The 18746-nt window shown below is 47.1% G+C and overlaps 1 protein-coding gene across 4 annotated transcripts in view; it reads left to right on the plus strand.

The window, feature by feature from the left end:
• SIM1 (SIM bHLH transcription factor 1) overlaps positions 1-18746 on the plus strand; it is a 302054-nt gene that overhangs the window by 248765 nt on the left and 34543 nt on the right. For all 4 annotated transcript variants that reach the window (XM_069606526.1, XM_069606528.1, XM_069606527.1 and 1 more), the window contains one exon: positions 207-372. In XM_069606526.1, coding sequence (XP_069462627.1) covers positions 207-372 — 166 coding nt within the window. The remainder of the gene's footprint in view (positions 1-206; positions 373-18746) is intronic.

Consider the following 18746-nt stretch of genomic DNA (forward strand, 5'->3'; position numbering starts at 1 on the left):
AGTGATAATGGGAGTATTGCAGTTTGAGCCTTTTTCCTACAATAACCCACTACACACTACTTCTGATCCACCCTCTATCTGTACTTCCCACCCTTGATCATTCACTGACAATATTTCCATAAAATGTGTACAATCCTTTTGTCGAGCAAACTGTGTTGAGTACTAATTTCACGGTTTGGTTTCCTTGCTTTCTTGATATCAAACAGGGATACGGAATACAAGGGACTCCAGCTGTCTCTGGATCAAGTCACTGTGCCCAAGCCAACATTCACATATGCAAATTCAACTCCAATCATTGCTGACAGCAGGAAGGGAAGCAAGTCTCGTCTCACGGGCACCAAGTCCAAATCCAGAACATCACCGTATCCCCAGGTAAATAGCACGATACGGATGAATCATGCAGATTTGCCTCCTGGATGACGTGGCCTGAAGTCCTGCTTGAGGACATTAGGAGGGTTAGGAAGTTTCAATATGAAATGTTAGGTTGATCTAAGCACTGACAACTATTAATTGCTTTGGGAGACATCAGTGAGGAAAATGTTAATACCGAAGATGTCATCCATGATTCAACTTTTGGCCGGTGTGACATGATGTTAACAAAAGACAACCTTTAAGGTTCCTTGAGACTCAGTCATGGCTAAAGTTGTTTTCACGTGTTGCTTATGTAAGTGTGTATGCATGTATGTAGAAGTATTCTAATGCCATGCAAGTTGCTGAGCCTACGTCAGAAAGGAAGAAAAAGATCGCACAGATATGCAAGGTAATTCTTAAGCTAGGTCCTTATCTCCATTTATAATGTTCCTTTCTATACATTAAGAAGTGTCTCTTAGAAAGAAAGCAATGTTAGAGATCAAAGGTGCTAATACATCATATGCATCCCACTGTGTGTTGCTGTATTGCCTTCTCCACAAAAGCTGTGCTACATTTCACAACCTTAGGCGAAAATGTATTGCTTTATCATGAAGCTGCTTCACTATATAAGGGGTCTGGGGATATATATTTGTGGTTCATATTGCACATGCAGATTTAATGAAACTTAACAGATATGTATCTTACAAGATATCATGGTACTTTATTTATTTATTTGTTCACATTTGTTAAGCGCACAGCAGCCCGTAGGCATTGTGGCGCTGGTTACAGTGGTGTTTAAATCTTAGTTACAGTAGACACGAAAACACATACAGCAGGAAGTGGCATTGGTTACAAAAAGTGAAGAAGGCATAGTAGTAAGCAAGTACAGACAGTTGTAAGCAAGTACAGACAATGAACTATCACCTAATTGAAGAGTGTAGATTTTAGATTTTTGTGGAAGTAATGGAGAGATGTTTCAGATCTGAGGGGTGTTGGTAGCGTGTTCCATAGCTTGGGTGCTAGGTACAGGAATCCTATTCCTCCTGCCTTTTCCCTAGTAATTCGTGGTACTGTGAGTTGGTTGGTGTACCCTAGTCTTGTGGGTCTTGTGGATTGTGTTCTGGCTAAGGTGTCCGATAGGTAGGAAGGTGCGGTTAGGTTGATGCATTTGTGTGCGGTGGAGAGAATCTTAAAGGTGATTCGGTCTTTAACTGGTAGCCAGTGTGCATTTTTTCTTGCTTGAAATATATGTTCCCTTTTGGGAATACTGAGGGCTGCTCTGAGGGAGTTGTTTTGAGTAGTTTGATGTCTGGCTAGGTTTTTTTTCTATGTGCCAGCTAGGAGGGAGTTGCAATAGTCCAACTTGGCTCCTATGGTGGCTCTCGCAATGGAGAGGCAGTTTTCTTTTGTTAGGAAAGGCTTTATGGCGTTGATCAATTTGGTACCTAGAGTGGAAGCAGATACAATGGCGCTGACTTGTTTGTACATAGACAGTGTAGCATCAATGTGGACTCCGAGCGTTTTGACTGAGGATAGGACTGGGATTGCTCAGTTGTCAATGCAGAAGTTTTGGTAGGTCGGAGCTAGTTTAGCTAGCGTGGATTTTTGACCGAGGATGAGTATTTCCGTTTTATCCCAGTTGAGACATAATCCATTAGTGGCCATCCAGGCTTGGATTGTGGAGTAAATTTGTTGAAGGGTGGCTGATTCTTGGAGATAGCTACCGGTGAGGGGAAGGAGCACCTGGGTATCATCAGTATAGTTAGTGTATGCGATCCCAAGTGCATCCAGTCTATCAAAGAGAGGCTTTGTAAATAGATGGTAAAGCGTTGGGGCAGTACATGATCCCTGGGGGACACCACAGTGTATGATAGTGGGCTCAGCGTTAGCTATATTAGAGAACACTTTCATGGCTCTACCTTCTAGGAAGGAAGTGATCCATGTTGCTGCGTGACTAGTGAAGTGCGCTGCTTGCGTGAGGTGATTCGTGAGGGTGTTATGGTGGACGAGATCAAATGCTGCTGAGAGATCTAGGAGTAATAGTAAGGCAGGCTTACCTTTGTCAAGGATGGAGGTGATTTGATTTTTCAGATCTAGTAAGGCGGTTTCCGTTCCGTGTCCTTTGCGGAACCCGGAATGTCTCTTGCCAAGGATTGAGTTGGTTTCGAGGTACAGTTGGATTTGCCTGTGAGCAGCTTTATCGAGTATTTTAAGAAGGAATGGGACTGTTGTTATTGGTCTGTAGTTATTAGGTTGAGAGGGGTCTCGTCTGGGTTTTTTTAGGAGTGGGCGTACCCAAGCCTCTTTGAGGCAGTTGGGGACTATGCCTGTTTTGAATGAGGCGTTTATGAAGGCAGTAATAAGAGGAGCGAGTTGCTCAGCGCATTCGTTGATGATTTTGGGGGGGGGGGGGCAGACATCGCCCTTGCATAGCGAAGGTTTAAGATGTTTAAGGATGTCTAAGACATCTACCTCGGATATTTCAGAGAAGGAGAACTTAGGAGGGTTTTTATCTGTGCGATTGTGATGGGTTTGTTTCTGGTGTTTCTGTTTCAGTAGTGCTTTGTAATGGTCTGAGATTTTGTTCTGGAGGAGGTCTATTTTATTAAGCATGGCAGTTTGTATGCTGGAGCACCAGGCTTGATCTTTAACAATTTTGTCAGTGCAGGTAGGGGGTACTGTTAATTCATTAAAGATGGTAAAGAGTTCTTTGGATTGTGATTTGGCCAGAGAGGTTCTGTTATTGTATGTTTCTGATTTGGCTTTGAATATGGAGTCTTTGTATTTTTTAGCGATGGTTCGGAAGATATCTTTAGTTGTGTCACAGGGGTTAGCCTGCCAGGTTTTTAACGCCTGACGTTTGGTGTTGCGCAGATTAAGGAGCTCTTTTGTGAACCATGACTTGGAGTGGAATGATTTCTTTTCTTTTTGATTTTCTAGTGGGGCGACTGTATCAATGGCACTGGTCAATGTGTCTTTGAATAGTTCTGCTAGTATGACGGGGTCAGGTGAGAATGGTGGCGCTAGGCATGGGACGTTGAGATAGGCACTGATGTTCTCTGCAGTGAGTTATTTTGTGCTTCTGGCTAATGTAGCCGGTGCTGGTGTGGTGGGCTTGGCGCATGGAGCTATAGGGATGTTGAATTGTAGGCAGTTGTGGTCTGTCCATGGGAGGGCAGTGTTGGATAGAATGGTTGTGTCACAGTTATGGTCTATAACCCAGTCTAAGATGCGACCTTTTATGTGTGTGTGGGATGTGACTTTCTGAGAGAAGCCAAGGTCACTAAGGTCTTTCGTGAGGGATGTGGCGGTTTTATCGTTGGTGTTTTTTAAAGCCTAGATTTATGTCTCCTAGGAGTAGCGTTTTGGTAGATTTTTTTCTATTGTTTCCTAGATGGTGGATAACTTGTCCTATGAAGCCTGACGGGGTTCCTGGTGGGCGGTAGACCACATGTATGTTTATGGTACTTTTTGGCGATAGGGCTAGTTTGGTGGATAGGATGTCTACATTTCCTTCTCCCTGGTTGGGTATAGGTCTGATGGAAATGTTTTCTTTGAATATTAGGGCTACGCCTCCTCCTGTTTTGGCTAACCTGTCCTGTCTGAGGATAGAGTAACCTTTGGGAAGTGCTATAGTGATGGCTGGGCCAGAGGCCTCGTGAAGCCAAGTTTCAGTGATGGCAATTATGTCTAAATAAGGTATTTGCTCTAATGAAGGTCCTGGATCCTATGTGGTTGTTTCTGAGTGAGATGGAGGAAGGTGTGCTAGCAGGGTTCATTGGGTGAGTGCGGGTCCTGAGTCTGTGTTGCCTGGAGAGTAGTGTAGTACGGTGCATGGCTGAGAGCGTGGTGTGTTGGACGGGACTAGGCAGGAAATCAAAGGTGTTGGAGTTAAGGTTGTTGTTGTACGTGTGGTTGTCTGGATCTGGCCTACGGTTGAGAGTGATCAGTGTGCCTAGCATGATTATGAATAGAGTCAGGATGTACATGTACTTTGAAATGCCATACCTTCTTAGAAACAGTTGCATTGTCGGATTACAGGCAGAAGGAACATTGTTCGAGTCAAGAAGAGGAGGCTAGACCTGTCAGTGTGTAAATCGATCTTTTGTATGGTTTTTGCCAATCAAACATTTTTTTTAAGGAGGCCCAATGCGCCAACACGTAGCCACCTCCTACTAGGTGATCTACAGGTCACGTGGGAACCTTTTACAGTTGATACAAAATGTACCTTAGCACCTCACCACACTTTGCTCGGGCCTCTTGGTGCTGTGCTTCATGGGGAGAGAGGTATGGGGATTGCAATAATAAATGGAGGGTGCAATAGTGAAAGATACTTAATGTATAATCTTTGTGTATTAATCTGACACGAAAAACTGGGGATGTATTTTGAAGGATAGAAATCTCGTAGAAAGACAGGTTTTGGCTTACAATGCAAATACGGATTCGTAGCAGGATGGGTTAAATTGATGCAACCTGGGAGGGAATAGGATCTAGTTGCTGAACTAGGAATCAGTATATCTGGGTTGTATCCCATCTTTGGAACTTGACCTTAACATTTTTTTAATCTGGACAAAGCACTTACAATCGCACACCCCTTAACAACATTTAGGACATGATCAATGTTTATTGGTAGAAAGAAGGAGTGTTCACGTTTTAAGGTTGTTACATTGATTGGTCTATTCTTGAAATTGAAATGTTAAATAGACATTGAAGTAAATAAAGCACTGCTAACTGAAAATGGGGGCTAAGATTTTAGTAATGGATGATGAAATTTAAAACAGGTGGCTTGTAAAGACTCACCCTGAATTGCACCGAGGGAAGTGAGCAAGCCAGGAACTCCACTTTCTTTGCACATATTCAAGCACTTTTACACCATGGCCCGTACAAACAACTGGACATCTGCCATTGCAACTAAGTTATGAAGTTACACTAATAGGAAAAGATGCTAGTTGGCTAATCATGCCCCAGTGGTCCTAATGTTCAGATCCCAGATGCCAGGCCCAGAGACTGAATCGCCATGGAGCGGGGGTTCAGCTATCACATGTATAACTCTTGCAAGCATTGTTATCATCAACCTTAGTTTGATATCAGTAGAGCACTCATTGGTGGACCAGAACGACTGCTAGCATGCATACAATATTATTAGTAGGTTCAAAGTTTGATTCTGTGAGAGCCGACTGAGTCTTTCCTTCGGGAGGTTAGGTCTGGCTTCAGAAGGACAGCTCTAGCTTCAGAACAACAGGGCTGTCTTCCAAAGAGTGTACTTGGCTTCAGTGGGATAGCCAGGGATTCCGAAGAAAAGTCGCAGCTTCAGAACAACAAAATTGTCTTCAGAAGGGCAGCCCTGGCTTCAAAAGTGCATGCATGGAACGCAAGTGATTTTAGAAAGTCAAGCACAGCCATATTCGGAAAGGTATCCCTTGCCGCTCAAAAGGCAGCCCTGGTCTCAAAGTGCAAACAATATGCAACTTGGGGGCTGTTTCGGAGAAATAATTCTTCCCCTTTTACCAACCTACACTTTTGCCAAATTGCTTTTTGGTGAATTTTTTTCCCATTGTTCTTTTACCGCACAATGCAGATGGTAAATTGGTGCTAAGGTATATAGAAGGAGGAGAGGTGGTGGTGTAAGGGACGGTTCAGGTGGGTCTCTTCCCTCATTTTGCATTTAATAAAGTGGTAGGTCAATTAAAGAAAAGTGGGCAAACATGTGTAGATCCCACGAAATCACGAAAGAGAGGATGATTAGTTTAATCTAATTGTTAATTCTGTCACTATCTGTAACTCGGGGAAAACTGAACTTTCCCTGTTGGTGAGATTAGGTGAGCTGTCCCTAGAGTGAGGTAATAGGCTGCCTTGCTAAAAGGCATAGTGAAGTTTACAGAATTACAAATATATAGTGGTCTTTCAAATGACCAGACCTCCAACCATAAACATGGCAACAAGTCTAAACTTAAGCCTGACCCAATGCTGAAGTGTAAGTATAAAATGTAATGTTTATACATTCAATCGAGAGTAATGTTCATTTCATTCCAACTGAATAATTTAAAACGGAAAGTTTAACCATCTGGGGCATCAAAATCATAAAAGGAAGTCCTCCGGGTTATGGTCGACGGGTTTTTGCAACTTTGTAAGTGGGTAACTCATCAGGTCCTCTGAACACAGTTTCAGAAACCAGCTGGCCATAACCCGGGGATATACTTTAATGATTGTGATGCCCCAGATAGTTAAACATTCCGTTTTAATATATACATATTCAGTTCAGAGGGTAAGGCCACGCACCAAGTGCGGACCTAGACTCTGAAGGATGGACCTAGCAGCAGTAAAACCTTTGCACTGCCTAAGAGCAGCGCTGGTTCTTAGGTGCAGGCGTCACAGGCCTGGCCCCCAATGCAAAGGGGGTATACGATTTAGAAAGTTTGCTATGATACCTTTCTGGGTTCCAGTTCAACAACAAAAGCTGTCAATTCCACTTTATCTCGACCGTGTCTCCACCCAAGTGGTAACAGCTGGTTTCTTGGTTAATCTGTGCTGCATACTTATGAACGAGCAAAAAAGGTTTCTCTTTTGGTTATTGCCATTCTTGGCATATTAGCTGTTATTTAAACAGTAGTTAAGTGCCCAGTCTTGTAGGTCAACCATTGCAATAACATTCGCTTTCAGCGAGAGAATGGATTCTGGCCTGAAGCAGATGCGTTTGCTCTGCTGATCACTTGCCATGTTTTCTTAGCCCTCTAGTTAAGGCTTTGTGGGCGCGCATGAGGCTATTTTGGGGGCTGCAGCCCATCCTAGTTGTAATAGCTTGCCCACTCATGACATACAACAGCGACAGGGCACCTTGCTCTTTGACAATACATAGCTTAATAAACCTTTGGCAGAATTGCTCAAAGCTGTCTTTGTATTCTATAGGGAAGCCGGTTACAGAAACCTAATGTGGCTAGGAGTTGCCATTTTATTGGGCATTTCCAATTGATAACTAAGTTACACGAACAAACCTCAATTTGCATCATTCCCCCTTTTGACAGCAGAATATTAGAAAGGTTGCACGAAGAAAACTGGAGTAGCTCGACCAGTTGACCTTGTGTCACGAGGTCACAGCTATTACCATCATGTGCTTTCCGTTTACAAATTATTGGTGCATAGGTCACACCTTCTTTTTATTGGAACCTAAGGAAGACCACAACTCCGCGTTAATATTGGGAAAGTGCTAAGCAATAGCCTGCAAGACACCTGGTCCCCCAGGCAATGGGGGATGCGACTTAAACGGCGAGTTTAGTCATGCAAAGTCTTTTCTTCTGAACCTTTACAATTGATTAACCACGCAACAAACACGTCTAGACCACATCCCCTTCTGAAATCAGTCGCAAAGCACACGATCACTTTTTTGGGACACATTTAAAAAGCACTACTTGTGTCTGTCAATTGCGCACGCAAATACAGAAAATCCACACAATTAACGCGAGGGGCATTCACACCAAACAAGAAAACTGCATGCCCACGTACCTTTGCACATACACCTGTGTGCTTTCATACCGAATATGAGCCTATTGGGGGTGTGAGAAGGGCGTCTCTGCCGATAGCATGCACCTCCCTGTGTGGATGGATGCGCTCCCTGTGTAGCCACTCTACCCTAATGCAGGCAGGTATCAGGAACACGGGCCCAGCTCTGCCTGCTCTGTGGCAGCCAAAATGGCAAACATTATTGTTTTACATTTCTACTCTTGGCACAGTGCACAGTGGTGGAAATATGAGCCCGTTTTAAGAAGGTAGTGGGGCCTTTATGGCCGGTCCGCTGTAATGAGCACATATACGCGAGTGTCAGGTGTGCGCCTGTCACTTGGACCATCAGGGAAGCCGAGCTGCAATACACTCGCTCTTGCCGTTTGACCCTCTTCTTGCTTTACGGTCCCTATTTGTGATTAAGGGATCCTACATGCCAACATTCATGCTTGTAGGATGTGGTGAGCAGATGGCTGGTCACATCCTTTGCCTAACTCTGTATGTGAATCGGCACCGCTATCAGAGAAAAAAGATGCTTGGCTGCAGTGGGCTCCGTAGGAGCCAGAGCAGACAGAAGAAGCAGACGACCAATCTTCTTTGGAAGGCATTTGGCTGCATTTTTTAACAAAATGCAACAATGACTGGGCTTTATAGAAATAAGAAAACATTTCCCACAAAAAATATTGATATATTTCAACTCTAATTTACCTAGCGGGATGTGCAGGGGTATGCCATCATGCGCTCCACCCCCCTTCCTCCGTCCTGTAAATAGCAGTGGGGAGTAGTGCTTGTGTACTTCCAACTATGCGTTCCTCAGCCACATTTTGGCACACAGGCCCTTTCCGCCCCAGGGCACTCACCCGCAGAACACACTTAACAACATCTTTTCACCCTTTGGTGAACTGACAGGCAAACAACCCCGTCCACAGATCACTCTCTCTTGTGTTATGACTACCGGGAAATTCCCCAAATCCAGTCACCTGATGCATGTGCCTACCCCATGCTAGCCCTTTGCTTTCTTTGATACAGATCTGCATGCCAAATTATAAGGCCACCCGCAGCAACACGCCAACTGGACACTCCACTCACTTGCCTTCCTGGCAGTGAAATTGCCGTCTGACCACCAAGTCATGCGACCGCGCTGCCTGACCTATCATGCCCATTCTACATGGCCCCCCTCTGAGCATACCCCCAAAAACAGTCTATACCGCTAGTTGGTATGGTGCAGATGCATCGTCAATGCTATTGCTTGTCATCAAATATCCATATAGGCTCAGATCTAAGCCTACCCACCTACTAAGTATTCACCCCTAGCCATCACCAACAACCATTTACATGACCCTGCAGCTTTCAGGGCCAACCCAAACATCTTTCCAGATCCATTAAATGGAACATCACCCCCCATACACTAATGCCCAAAATGATACACCTGGTCGCCAAACTCTCATCACACGAGTGTCTACACCAGCAAGCACCCTGTATCTTATCCCGTGCTTCATGGTTGTCTGCAGAGGGCTCACCCTTCGCTTCCTGGAGCTGCCATGAATGGCCCTTCTCCCCAGGACTTTCTCTCCCAATCCCTGGGGAAACTCCCAGGTCAACAACGGTCCGTGAGGTGAGTGACGGCATAGTGAGTGACGTCACACCTCACACTTGCATTGTAAAATGGTAGACCAACACTGCCCTACAAAAGGGGTGAGCTTGGCACAGACTCTTCCCACTGCACCAATACCCCCACTGCCACCTAACGTAGTGCAAACAGGGTAATCCTTCTAGCACCCCATACCGTCACTTCCTTCTTATTAGGCCACTCGTGAAAACCTGCCCTTCCTCCCCCCGCCCCCCAACCAAGGTGGTCACCTGGTCCGTTGCAGGGCTATTGAAAGGACGCAGGGGCAACAATAAAAAACTGCACGGCCATCTGGAAAAACGAATTGCTGACACCACCTGTAGCGAGTCGATACAGGCCATTCAGTGCCAGCATGGCAACCTCACCTAACAACCCCATCACTCTGCCCGCTACCAAGAGATATGGTCTCTGCCCACTCAAAATGGCTCTCTTTGCACTCCTGGATCTGCGTAAACCTGCAGTCTTCCACCACCAATGGACCCACCTCAATTACTCTCTTTCTTCCCCCTTAACAAGTTACATGCGTTAAACTCATCCAGTAAGCAGCCACCTTCGTCGGCCTCACTGGTGACTGCACCAGAGGCAGTCACTTTGCCAGATGTTCAATTATTGTGCTGTTCACTTCATTTACCTACAAATGCGTTTACCTCCAAGTGTTTGCCCCACAATCACCTCTTCCCTATAGCCACTGATCCTTGTGCGCTTGGACAGAATTAATTCCAGCTAACCAAGCCCATTACTGCCCTGAACCGGATAACCACCCATAACCCGAAGACACTCCGCCACAAATTTCTCTCATGGAAAATATCTTACAGATGGCAAGCCCTAAGCAAACTTGTGATGAGCGTGTGCCATCCGACACTCCATAACTCATGCGCTCGTGAGCAGCAATACCTGCGCTTGATGATCAATTTATAAGTATAGTACTCCGCCCTCGCACTTATCCTAAGCTATGCGACCCAACTCTCCATACTTGTCTCTTTGCATCCCATTTTGGGACTTGCCAAACTGGGCATCATCCCCAGAAGCTGTGAGTGAATATGGCCATACAACACAAGAAGGAGAAAAATATGTGGAAAGGGTGTTGGCACACATGATCAGTTATGGGCAATATTGCCACATAACACAAGAAGGCAAATCTGTGCTAGTGAAGACATATGCTGCATTAGTAACCACTATAATTTGGCGGCACCAGGACGCACATGTTCAGACATCTAAGGATGACATGTCCTTTTCTCACCAACCCACTCCCTAAGCACAGGCCATGCTCAATACAAGCACATCTGTGCCACCAGTTGGGTTTGAGTGCAAGGCCTGCGGACCACAGCACTGCATACCTGACCTACCACAAACCTTTTTGTGGTACAAGATCCGAAAATAGCCAATACTGCCAGAAGGGGTGCATTGCCTGATCCTAGGCCTTTTAGAGTCTATGCCCACACACCCGCTCCGGCCCCCTGTTCCACTCCCATGGCTAACCCCTTGTACAATGCCTAATGTGACCCCATCATGGCCTCTACCTGATTGACTCATCGTCAAACCAATGGTATCAGTGAAGTGGTGGTGGCAATAAAGAAATGATTCATTCGGAGCTGTGCTCACCGCACAAAAATGGTTGACATGTGCATCTGCTACTCCCGCAAGCCCCCCTTTAATTCTGAGCCAGCTCAGTGCAAAGCCAGAGGAAGTGAGTCAAACCAAACTATGTCACAATTGACAACAACAGACCTAACATTTAAAACCTTGCCGAACTTAGCGACTACATTTCCTAAATTCGAACTTTCCTTACATCCACACATCCCCACCTTCTTGGGCCATAAACAGTCATGCCACCAACATCGCACCTAGTCCTCCATCCCATGCACCACCGCATTCCTACCAACTCCTAAACAGCCTTCTCACCTGCGCCGCATTAATCAGCCTCCACATCAATAACCCCCTTTTACCATGCTACCAGCTGCACAATCAAAGCAGCGAATAACCATCCACAGGTAACGGCCGACATCCCCCCACCTCTCGAACCATACCGCCGCCCGATCTTCGGCCCGGAACGCAAACACGCCTGACCAAAAACCTAGCCTCCATGACAAGAAACACGAATCTATGAGTTTCAGGCAAAGCTCTCTGGCAGCATCAGGGACAATGAGTCCTGCATCTCGACTTGGCCCTTGTTTTATCCCAATGAGCCAGTTCGAGTCCGCTCGCCCTGCGAGACCCACAAGCAGCCGGCGTCATAACCCGTCGATGACGCCAATGCAGCGCACATCGCCCTACCACTGTTCTTCCTCTGCGGGAGAAACGATTGGGAGCATGAATTTGGTTCATGCTCCAAATCCCTCCGACCCAGCATGCTGCTGTAGCTTGCTTCCAAACTCCTTTACTAACACCCAGAAAGCTGCTAAAGGAATGCTACCTTTTCATGCACACCACAACCAAGAGCGAGCAGAAGAAAGAAAACGTTTGAATACTTATGGGTTTAGACACTACATAAAAACACAACACCTGATTACGCAACAGCATTAGGGAGATCCAAATACATTGAATACACTCTATAACACTTTACAACAATAGAATAGTGCAATAATAAGGCTAGTGGTCGCCAGCAGACATCTGTGTTATGGTTGCCCTCTGACTGCAAGAATGTTCTTGGACCATGGCCAGATGCCCTGTCCTGATGATTAAAGCGATCCCCTCTGTGTGTTCATTCATAGCACCATCTGGCCCAACTGTAGGATAGCTAATAATGATTAATACGTATCAGGACTATTGCTTACCACACCCCGCCTCGTCACCGCAGGTGAGAAACTATCCATTTTGCCTTTGCATTTGCTAGGAGGTTCAGGAGAAGTCTATTCATGCAGGCTTTTGAACTGGACGCCAGGCAGCTTCGCTGATGAAAGCTGGTGCCAGGCCCTGAAAAGGGAGCCTTCGATGCCGCTAGATGCCATTCATCATTAGCCCGTTCACTCATTCTGCAGGAACACGAGCGGCGCTCTCACTTTGACAATTGTTGGTGTGACATCTTGTAGCTGCTAATTTGCAACGAAGGCAGCCCAGTGGGGGTAATTGTTTGGTAACAGAACGCGGTAATCGAAAGCACAATCACAATGGAATCCATGAAGAAACGCACATGATGTCTACATTAATTTGGACAGAGTTTCTGCATGATTGATTCTGCTGCTGCCCGCCCTAGAGTACAAATCAGTTTGATGGGCATGACCGAGCCTTTTCAGCTTACAAAGGGACCCGGGGAATTCCAACTGCTTAGCCAGGACCTCAAGCGAGATCTCCAGTCTAAGAGAAACGCATGCAGAGTAATGAAGTGCCCTGAAACGCTGGAATTGTGACTCATCCAAGAGCTGCCTATTATTAGAAGGGTTCAAAAAGATTTTATTTTCAGTAGGACATTGCTTTTAAAATGGCCATAGCATGAAGGTAGCCAAACCGTTTGTCAGCCTTAGTTAAAGGTTTGGCACCCGCCTAGCTTCCCCTTGCAGTGTGATGTATGCTGAATACTTAACCCAGGGTTTAATATGTGTATGAGTGTTATTAAATGATCTCAGTGATACATTCAGGTTCACAATTCTCGCAGTTATTGGTGAGAATGGGCAGGGATTTGGGTAATTTTAACCGAAATGGGTATTGTCAAATTTTAGATTAGGACATCGGAGGGTTCTTAAAAGAATAACCAGGAGAGTTGCTGGTAGAATGGACAGACGGGTATTGGCATTGTCGGGCCATAAACGCAGCCCTCCTGTGTTCGTTCACCTTGCACAGTGGCACAGTTAGGCACAATACACTCCATAAACGTACTTTAACAATATTATCACAGCATTGTGTTTTGGTGCGCAACTGTGCTTCAGGTAATTTGAGCCAGGCAAAGGTTTGAGAATGGTTACCCCAAGCATGAAGTAGACTGCCGCTGGCAACTTAGCCTGGTCAATCCGCATGCGTCAATTCCCTGCAGGCCAATCCCGCCACAAAAACATACTTCTGCGATTGTAAAGTAAACAAGTATGTTTTTGTGCTTGATTGGCAGAACGTGGGGAAGAGGAGAACATAGAGTGGAATATTAGATGTAAGAGTGTTGTGGGGTAAATGTTGATGTAACATTCTAATTAAAGCATTCCCAAACAAAATTAAAACGAATAACCGTACAATCCCATTGCTGGTTCGATGAAATGTTGGACGATAGCAATATATTAAAATGCTTCAGCTTTTTTCCTGAGGCACTTTGTCAGTTAGGCTTTTTGCCAGTCTCGATTCAGTCATTAACTCAGGTGATCTAGCCAGGTAGGATGGGCCCAGGGTGGCACGCTACATGATTGAATGTGAAGCAATGGGTTAAGGCATTAAGTACTTCAGAACGTTATTATTGCAGTTTACGGTGACCCTGGAAAATATTTTTGAATAATACTTCAAAAATAACAAACAACACAGAAAGAATTGGAAAGAGAAAGTGCATGTTGTATGACAGCATGCGTGTAACATTAAGGTGTCTGGATAGAAATAAAATCATATCCGATACCAGTGTTAGCTGATAACCCAAGCAAAGAACACAAAGGAACTTATTTCACACCATGACATGCACACACGTAGATTCCCAGCACGTTTTAAATAGTAATGCAGTAATTACTGCTTTCTACCACTCTCACAATATAGCCTCCCTCACCTAAAATATAGAAAACCATACTTGGCCTGCATCCACCCTTCAACTCCTGTCTCCTGGGTGTCCCACCAAACATATAAAAAGTACTTGGCCTTCTGCCTCTCACGACCTTTTCAGGCTACCTCAGGGCTGTGGAGACCTACTGGACACAGTAGGGATGATGATGGGTGAGCTGTCAGTGCAGCCCTGATTCTCCAGCATGGGGTCTGGCATGGATTCACATGCTCATGAATATTCCCTGTCGTCAGGTTGGGAATACTTGGTAAAAGAAAAAACTGTTTCACTTTCACTTTAAAACTGTCTTTCTCCTCTAAAGCAGTCACTGTCCTCTAGGTCATACTGCTCCCATCCAATGACAGTCCTCTCTCTAAGCTCCACACCTGGTGGCCATCTTCAGATTTGTACTGCACCTTCAGTGTTGGTAGTCATCAAGTCGCTCTCCGAGCTAATTTCGTGTTTTCTCGTAAATGTTTTGCAAAATAGTTCGACTTTGACCGATTTTTGCTATATCGTCTTTGACGAAGGCTAGTGACCGGCAGTGGGGCTCAGCTACCGGTGAAGATCTTCGTCCACCATCGGATCATCGAAGTTTCGAGATTGTCCAGCCTTCAGGACGACTTCATGCCCTTTCAGCATGACTGAGGAGAAGAAGGAAGGCCACAGCGTATTCAAACTCTGCGCAAAGTGTGCTTTAAGAAATGTCTTTGTGGAAGATCGACACCATAAATGCTTGCACTGCCTGCATCCGAACCACGATGAGGAGGGATACGAGTTGTGCCAAGACTGATACAGCAGACTGTCAGCGTGGTTCAAGTTGAGCAAGGCCTCTGACGCAGCCTGGGGGCAGGGTCAAGCCTCATCCAGGACCAGCCGGTCTGAGCAGCGATCTCCTTCCGGGAGGAGGTCGAGATCCCTTGAGGACATCCGCGTGCAGGGGTCCAAGAGAAGACCAAGGTCCGTGGTGCTAGCTTTGCTGGGTTCGCCGCTGATGGGGGTCCCGATTCGTACAAAAGGCATTTGCCATCACCATCATCCTCCACAGTAAGCCTGCCAATGAAAGGAGTGTCTACAAAGAGAGAGTTGCTAATCCAAACTCTGTGTGTCTGCGGATAGTCAGACTAGGGAAAAGTCCAGAGAGGACTTGAGAAAGCCAGCTAAGGCTTCAACCAAGGCCAAGGCAACATTGTCGACGATGGCACCGTCGATGATGACAGCCACAACCACTTTGCCGTCGAAGTCAACAATGTTCACCGCAGCTCTCAAAGAGAGCGGGTCCAGGAAAGAAGTGGCAACCAGCCCACGGGTGTCCTTGCCCCCGGAACGAGATACGGCTGCGGAAGCAACGGCGAAGGAAACAGGGCCAGGGAAAGACCAGGTGGCTGCTCCGACCCAAAAGCCTCCTGAGAAGGAAAGGGAAATGCTCCCACCTGTGGAGCCTTCCATGTATGTGGACTGGCAGGCTACTGAGGATAGACTGGAGCAGATCTACTCGTGTACCAACAAGGACAATGATCTGCACAATGGGTGCTACTCAGACCATGCACCTGAGGACCTGAGGGGGCACCCCAGTCCCCTGTGCTGAAGAGAAACCCGGATCCTACTCCGCTAACTTTGTTTACCCCCAGACCTATGGACGTGTCTCTCTGGACAGTCGATCCACCCTGCACACACTGGTCACCGAATGCCAGCAAAGGATACCTCCATTGGGGCCGGCACCTCCAGAACCTCCAAGGGTAAACTCTTCCATGGGGAAGGGAAAGTCCGAGGGGGGGGGCGAGATCCTCGGCATCATCCGCCACCACCTCGTCATGACAAGACTCCTGCCGGAGCTCCGGATCCACACACGGGCATGGACGCAGCTACCACGGTTACTAGTACCGATGAAGACGACAATTTCATTGCGGCGGACGGGGAGACTCCACACGCGGACGAGCCCGATAGGGCCTCCCCTCCTGACGAAGTTGGGTCTTTTCATTCGGTCATCTCGTGGACCTCGGAACTGTTTCAGTTAGTTCCAGAGGAGACGAAGAAGTTAGGTTTCCTGTACCAACGACGTGAGTCGAGGAGAAAGACCATCCTGTCCATTCCCTTCCTGGACGACATCTGGAAGGAGGACTTAGCCCTAATTAAAAATCCAAGTACAGCCCCGACCAAGCGGGACAGATTGGAAAAGAAGTAAAGGGTGCTCGATTTGGCTCCCAGGTGCCTAAGATCGCAGCCCTCGCCGAATTCGGCGGTCTCGGATGCAGCTAGGAAATGCTCGGCGAACCCATAATCGCCAGCCATGGTACCTCCGGATCTGGAGGGGAAGAAGCTGGATGCAATGGGCAAGAGGATAATTTACACAGCAGCCTCTACCATCAAGGCAGCGAACGCCCTAGCCATTATGACCAGGAACTCTGGTACGAGCTGGGCCCTGTCCTGCACTTCCTGCCCGAAGACAAGAAGGTTGAGGCACTGGAACTCTTTCAGGAAGGGGAAGTGGCCTCGGATCACGCCATCGTAGACTTCGCAGACACAGGTTTTCACGATGGGCAACGGGTTGTCTCTATGCCATCAGGGTTGTTTGAAAGCTACACATTTTCACCAGGATGTTTAGACTAAGGTGCTAGATATGCCCTTCAATGGGGAGAGCTTCTTCGGAAAGGCAGTCGACAAGTCTTTGTAGGCAATAAAAGCTAACACAGAGATGGCACGTTCCCTCAGAACTTTGCAACAGCGTCAATCCTCATCATTTTGCTCCTCCAGCGGAAACCAAGAAGTCCTCCAAAGGGTTATCGTTCCTCTTACAGAGAGCCTTCATGCTCTTCCACTCAAGAAGTGTACAGTGGGTGCTCTCAAGGCAGCACAGGTCAGCAGCAGCGCCGCCTGCATGGCAGGAAACCTCCCCCAAGCAGGTCTGAAACGGCTGTGGCTCCGGGCCCCCACTTACGTGCCCCAGTGGGAGGTCAGCCGGCGAAGTTCATTACCACGTGGGAGAAGATCACCACGGACAGATGGGTGCTGGACACTCTTGGACAGAGGCACAGCGTGGAGTTCCAACACAGGTGTCCAGCTTCTGCAGGGGGTGCTGACCATGTAACAGAAAGGGGCAATAGAGCCTGTCCCCCAGCGGGTCTGGGGCTCTGAAACATATTTCAGATACTTTCTAGTTTGAAAAAAGACAGGGGTTGGAGGCCGATTCTGTATCTACATCGTCTCAACAAGTACTTAAAGTCCCAAAAGGTCCGGATGGTCACGTTGCAGCACAAGCTCGGCCAGCTGGAGCTGGGATATTTTCTGACGTCAGACCTGGAAGATGCCTACTGGAAGATGCCTACTTCCATATCCCCATTCACAAGAAGCACTGCAAGTTCCTGCGATTCATGGGTGTTTACGATGCACCTGGTCCCATTGGTGGCACATCTTCATCTTCAAGACATCCATGTATACCCCCACCTGGATGACTTACTGATGCGTTCCTGCTCACAATCTCTGGCAAGCGAACACACGGCCAAGACCTTACATCTTATGATGAAGCGTGGTTCTTGCTTGAAGCCATCTCATGATGCTTATTTTCTGGGTGTGCGACTCAACCCGGTGACGTGCTTGCCGTCCCCCTTGGAGGAGAGGGTTAAGGCCATACACGGCAAGGTGCTGCGCTTGTCGGCCGAGGCAGCAATGATTTAATCCATCAAGTCGCTTCTGGTCATGTTGTCCTCCTGCATCAACCTTGTTTGCCTCTGCAGATTGCACATGAGACCTCTCCAGGAGTTCCTGGATGCGAGGTGGATGCAAGTGTCGGGGAACTTTATAGACAAGATCGCCCTCAACTAAGAGTTCTGATGGCTGATGCGGTAGTGGGGTGTATGGCAGCACCTTGTCCAGGGAGCTCTGTTTCAGGTTCCTCCTTACTAGGAGACAGTCATCACAGATGCCTCTCTAGAGGGATGGGGAGTCCACACCAGACAGTTGCACGCCAGAGGCCTCTAGCAACCAGAGCGAAGGGACCTACACATCAATGTCCTGGAGCCTCGGGCCGTGTTCTGGGCCCTCAAGCCTTTTCTGCTGACATTGAAGCACAAGGTGGTGAGGATCTTCAGGGACAACACATCATGTTCTACATACAGAAACGGGGGGACCGTGTCTCCGGCACTCTCCAAAGAGGCCCAGGACTTGTGGCAGTGGGCCATTCGTCAAGGCATGTTCATCGCTCCATTTCACCTGGCGGGAGTCAAGAACATCATTGCAGACTCTCTCAGCATGGAACTGTGTTCTTGCCATGAGTGGGCACTCCACCAGGACCAGGTGGATCTGCTGTTCATCAAATGGGGTCGACCCCAAATCGATCTCTTTGCGACGCGGGCAAACATCCAGTGCCAGAGGTTTGTCAATAGGTTCCCTCAACCGAGGAGCTTGGGGGAGGCATTCTCGTTCCTGTGGGAGGTACAGTTCCTATATGCTTTCCCCCATTTCCACTCCTCTTACGTGTGATCAACAAAGACAGTGCCACTGCAGGATTATATGTGGCTGAGGTAGATCTGGAATCCGGATTTATTACACCTGTAAGTGGCCCCGTCCATCAAGCTAACGCTGTCTACGGACTCAGAAGGGGTAGCG

The sequence above is a fragment of the Ambystoma mexicanum genome, chromosome 4p (assembly GCF_040938575.1).
Source record: "Ambystoma mexicanum isolate Mex_15411 chromosome 4p, UKY_AmexF1_1, whole genome shotgun sequence".
Classification (NCBI taxonomy): domain Eukaryota; kingdom Metazoa; phylum Chordata; class Amphibia; order Caudata; family Ambystomatidae; genus Ambystoma; species Ambystoma mexicanum.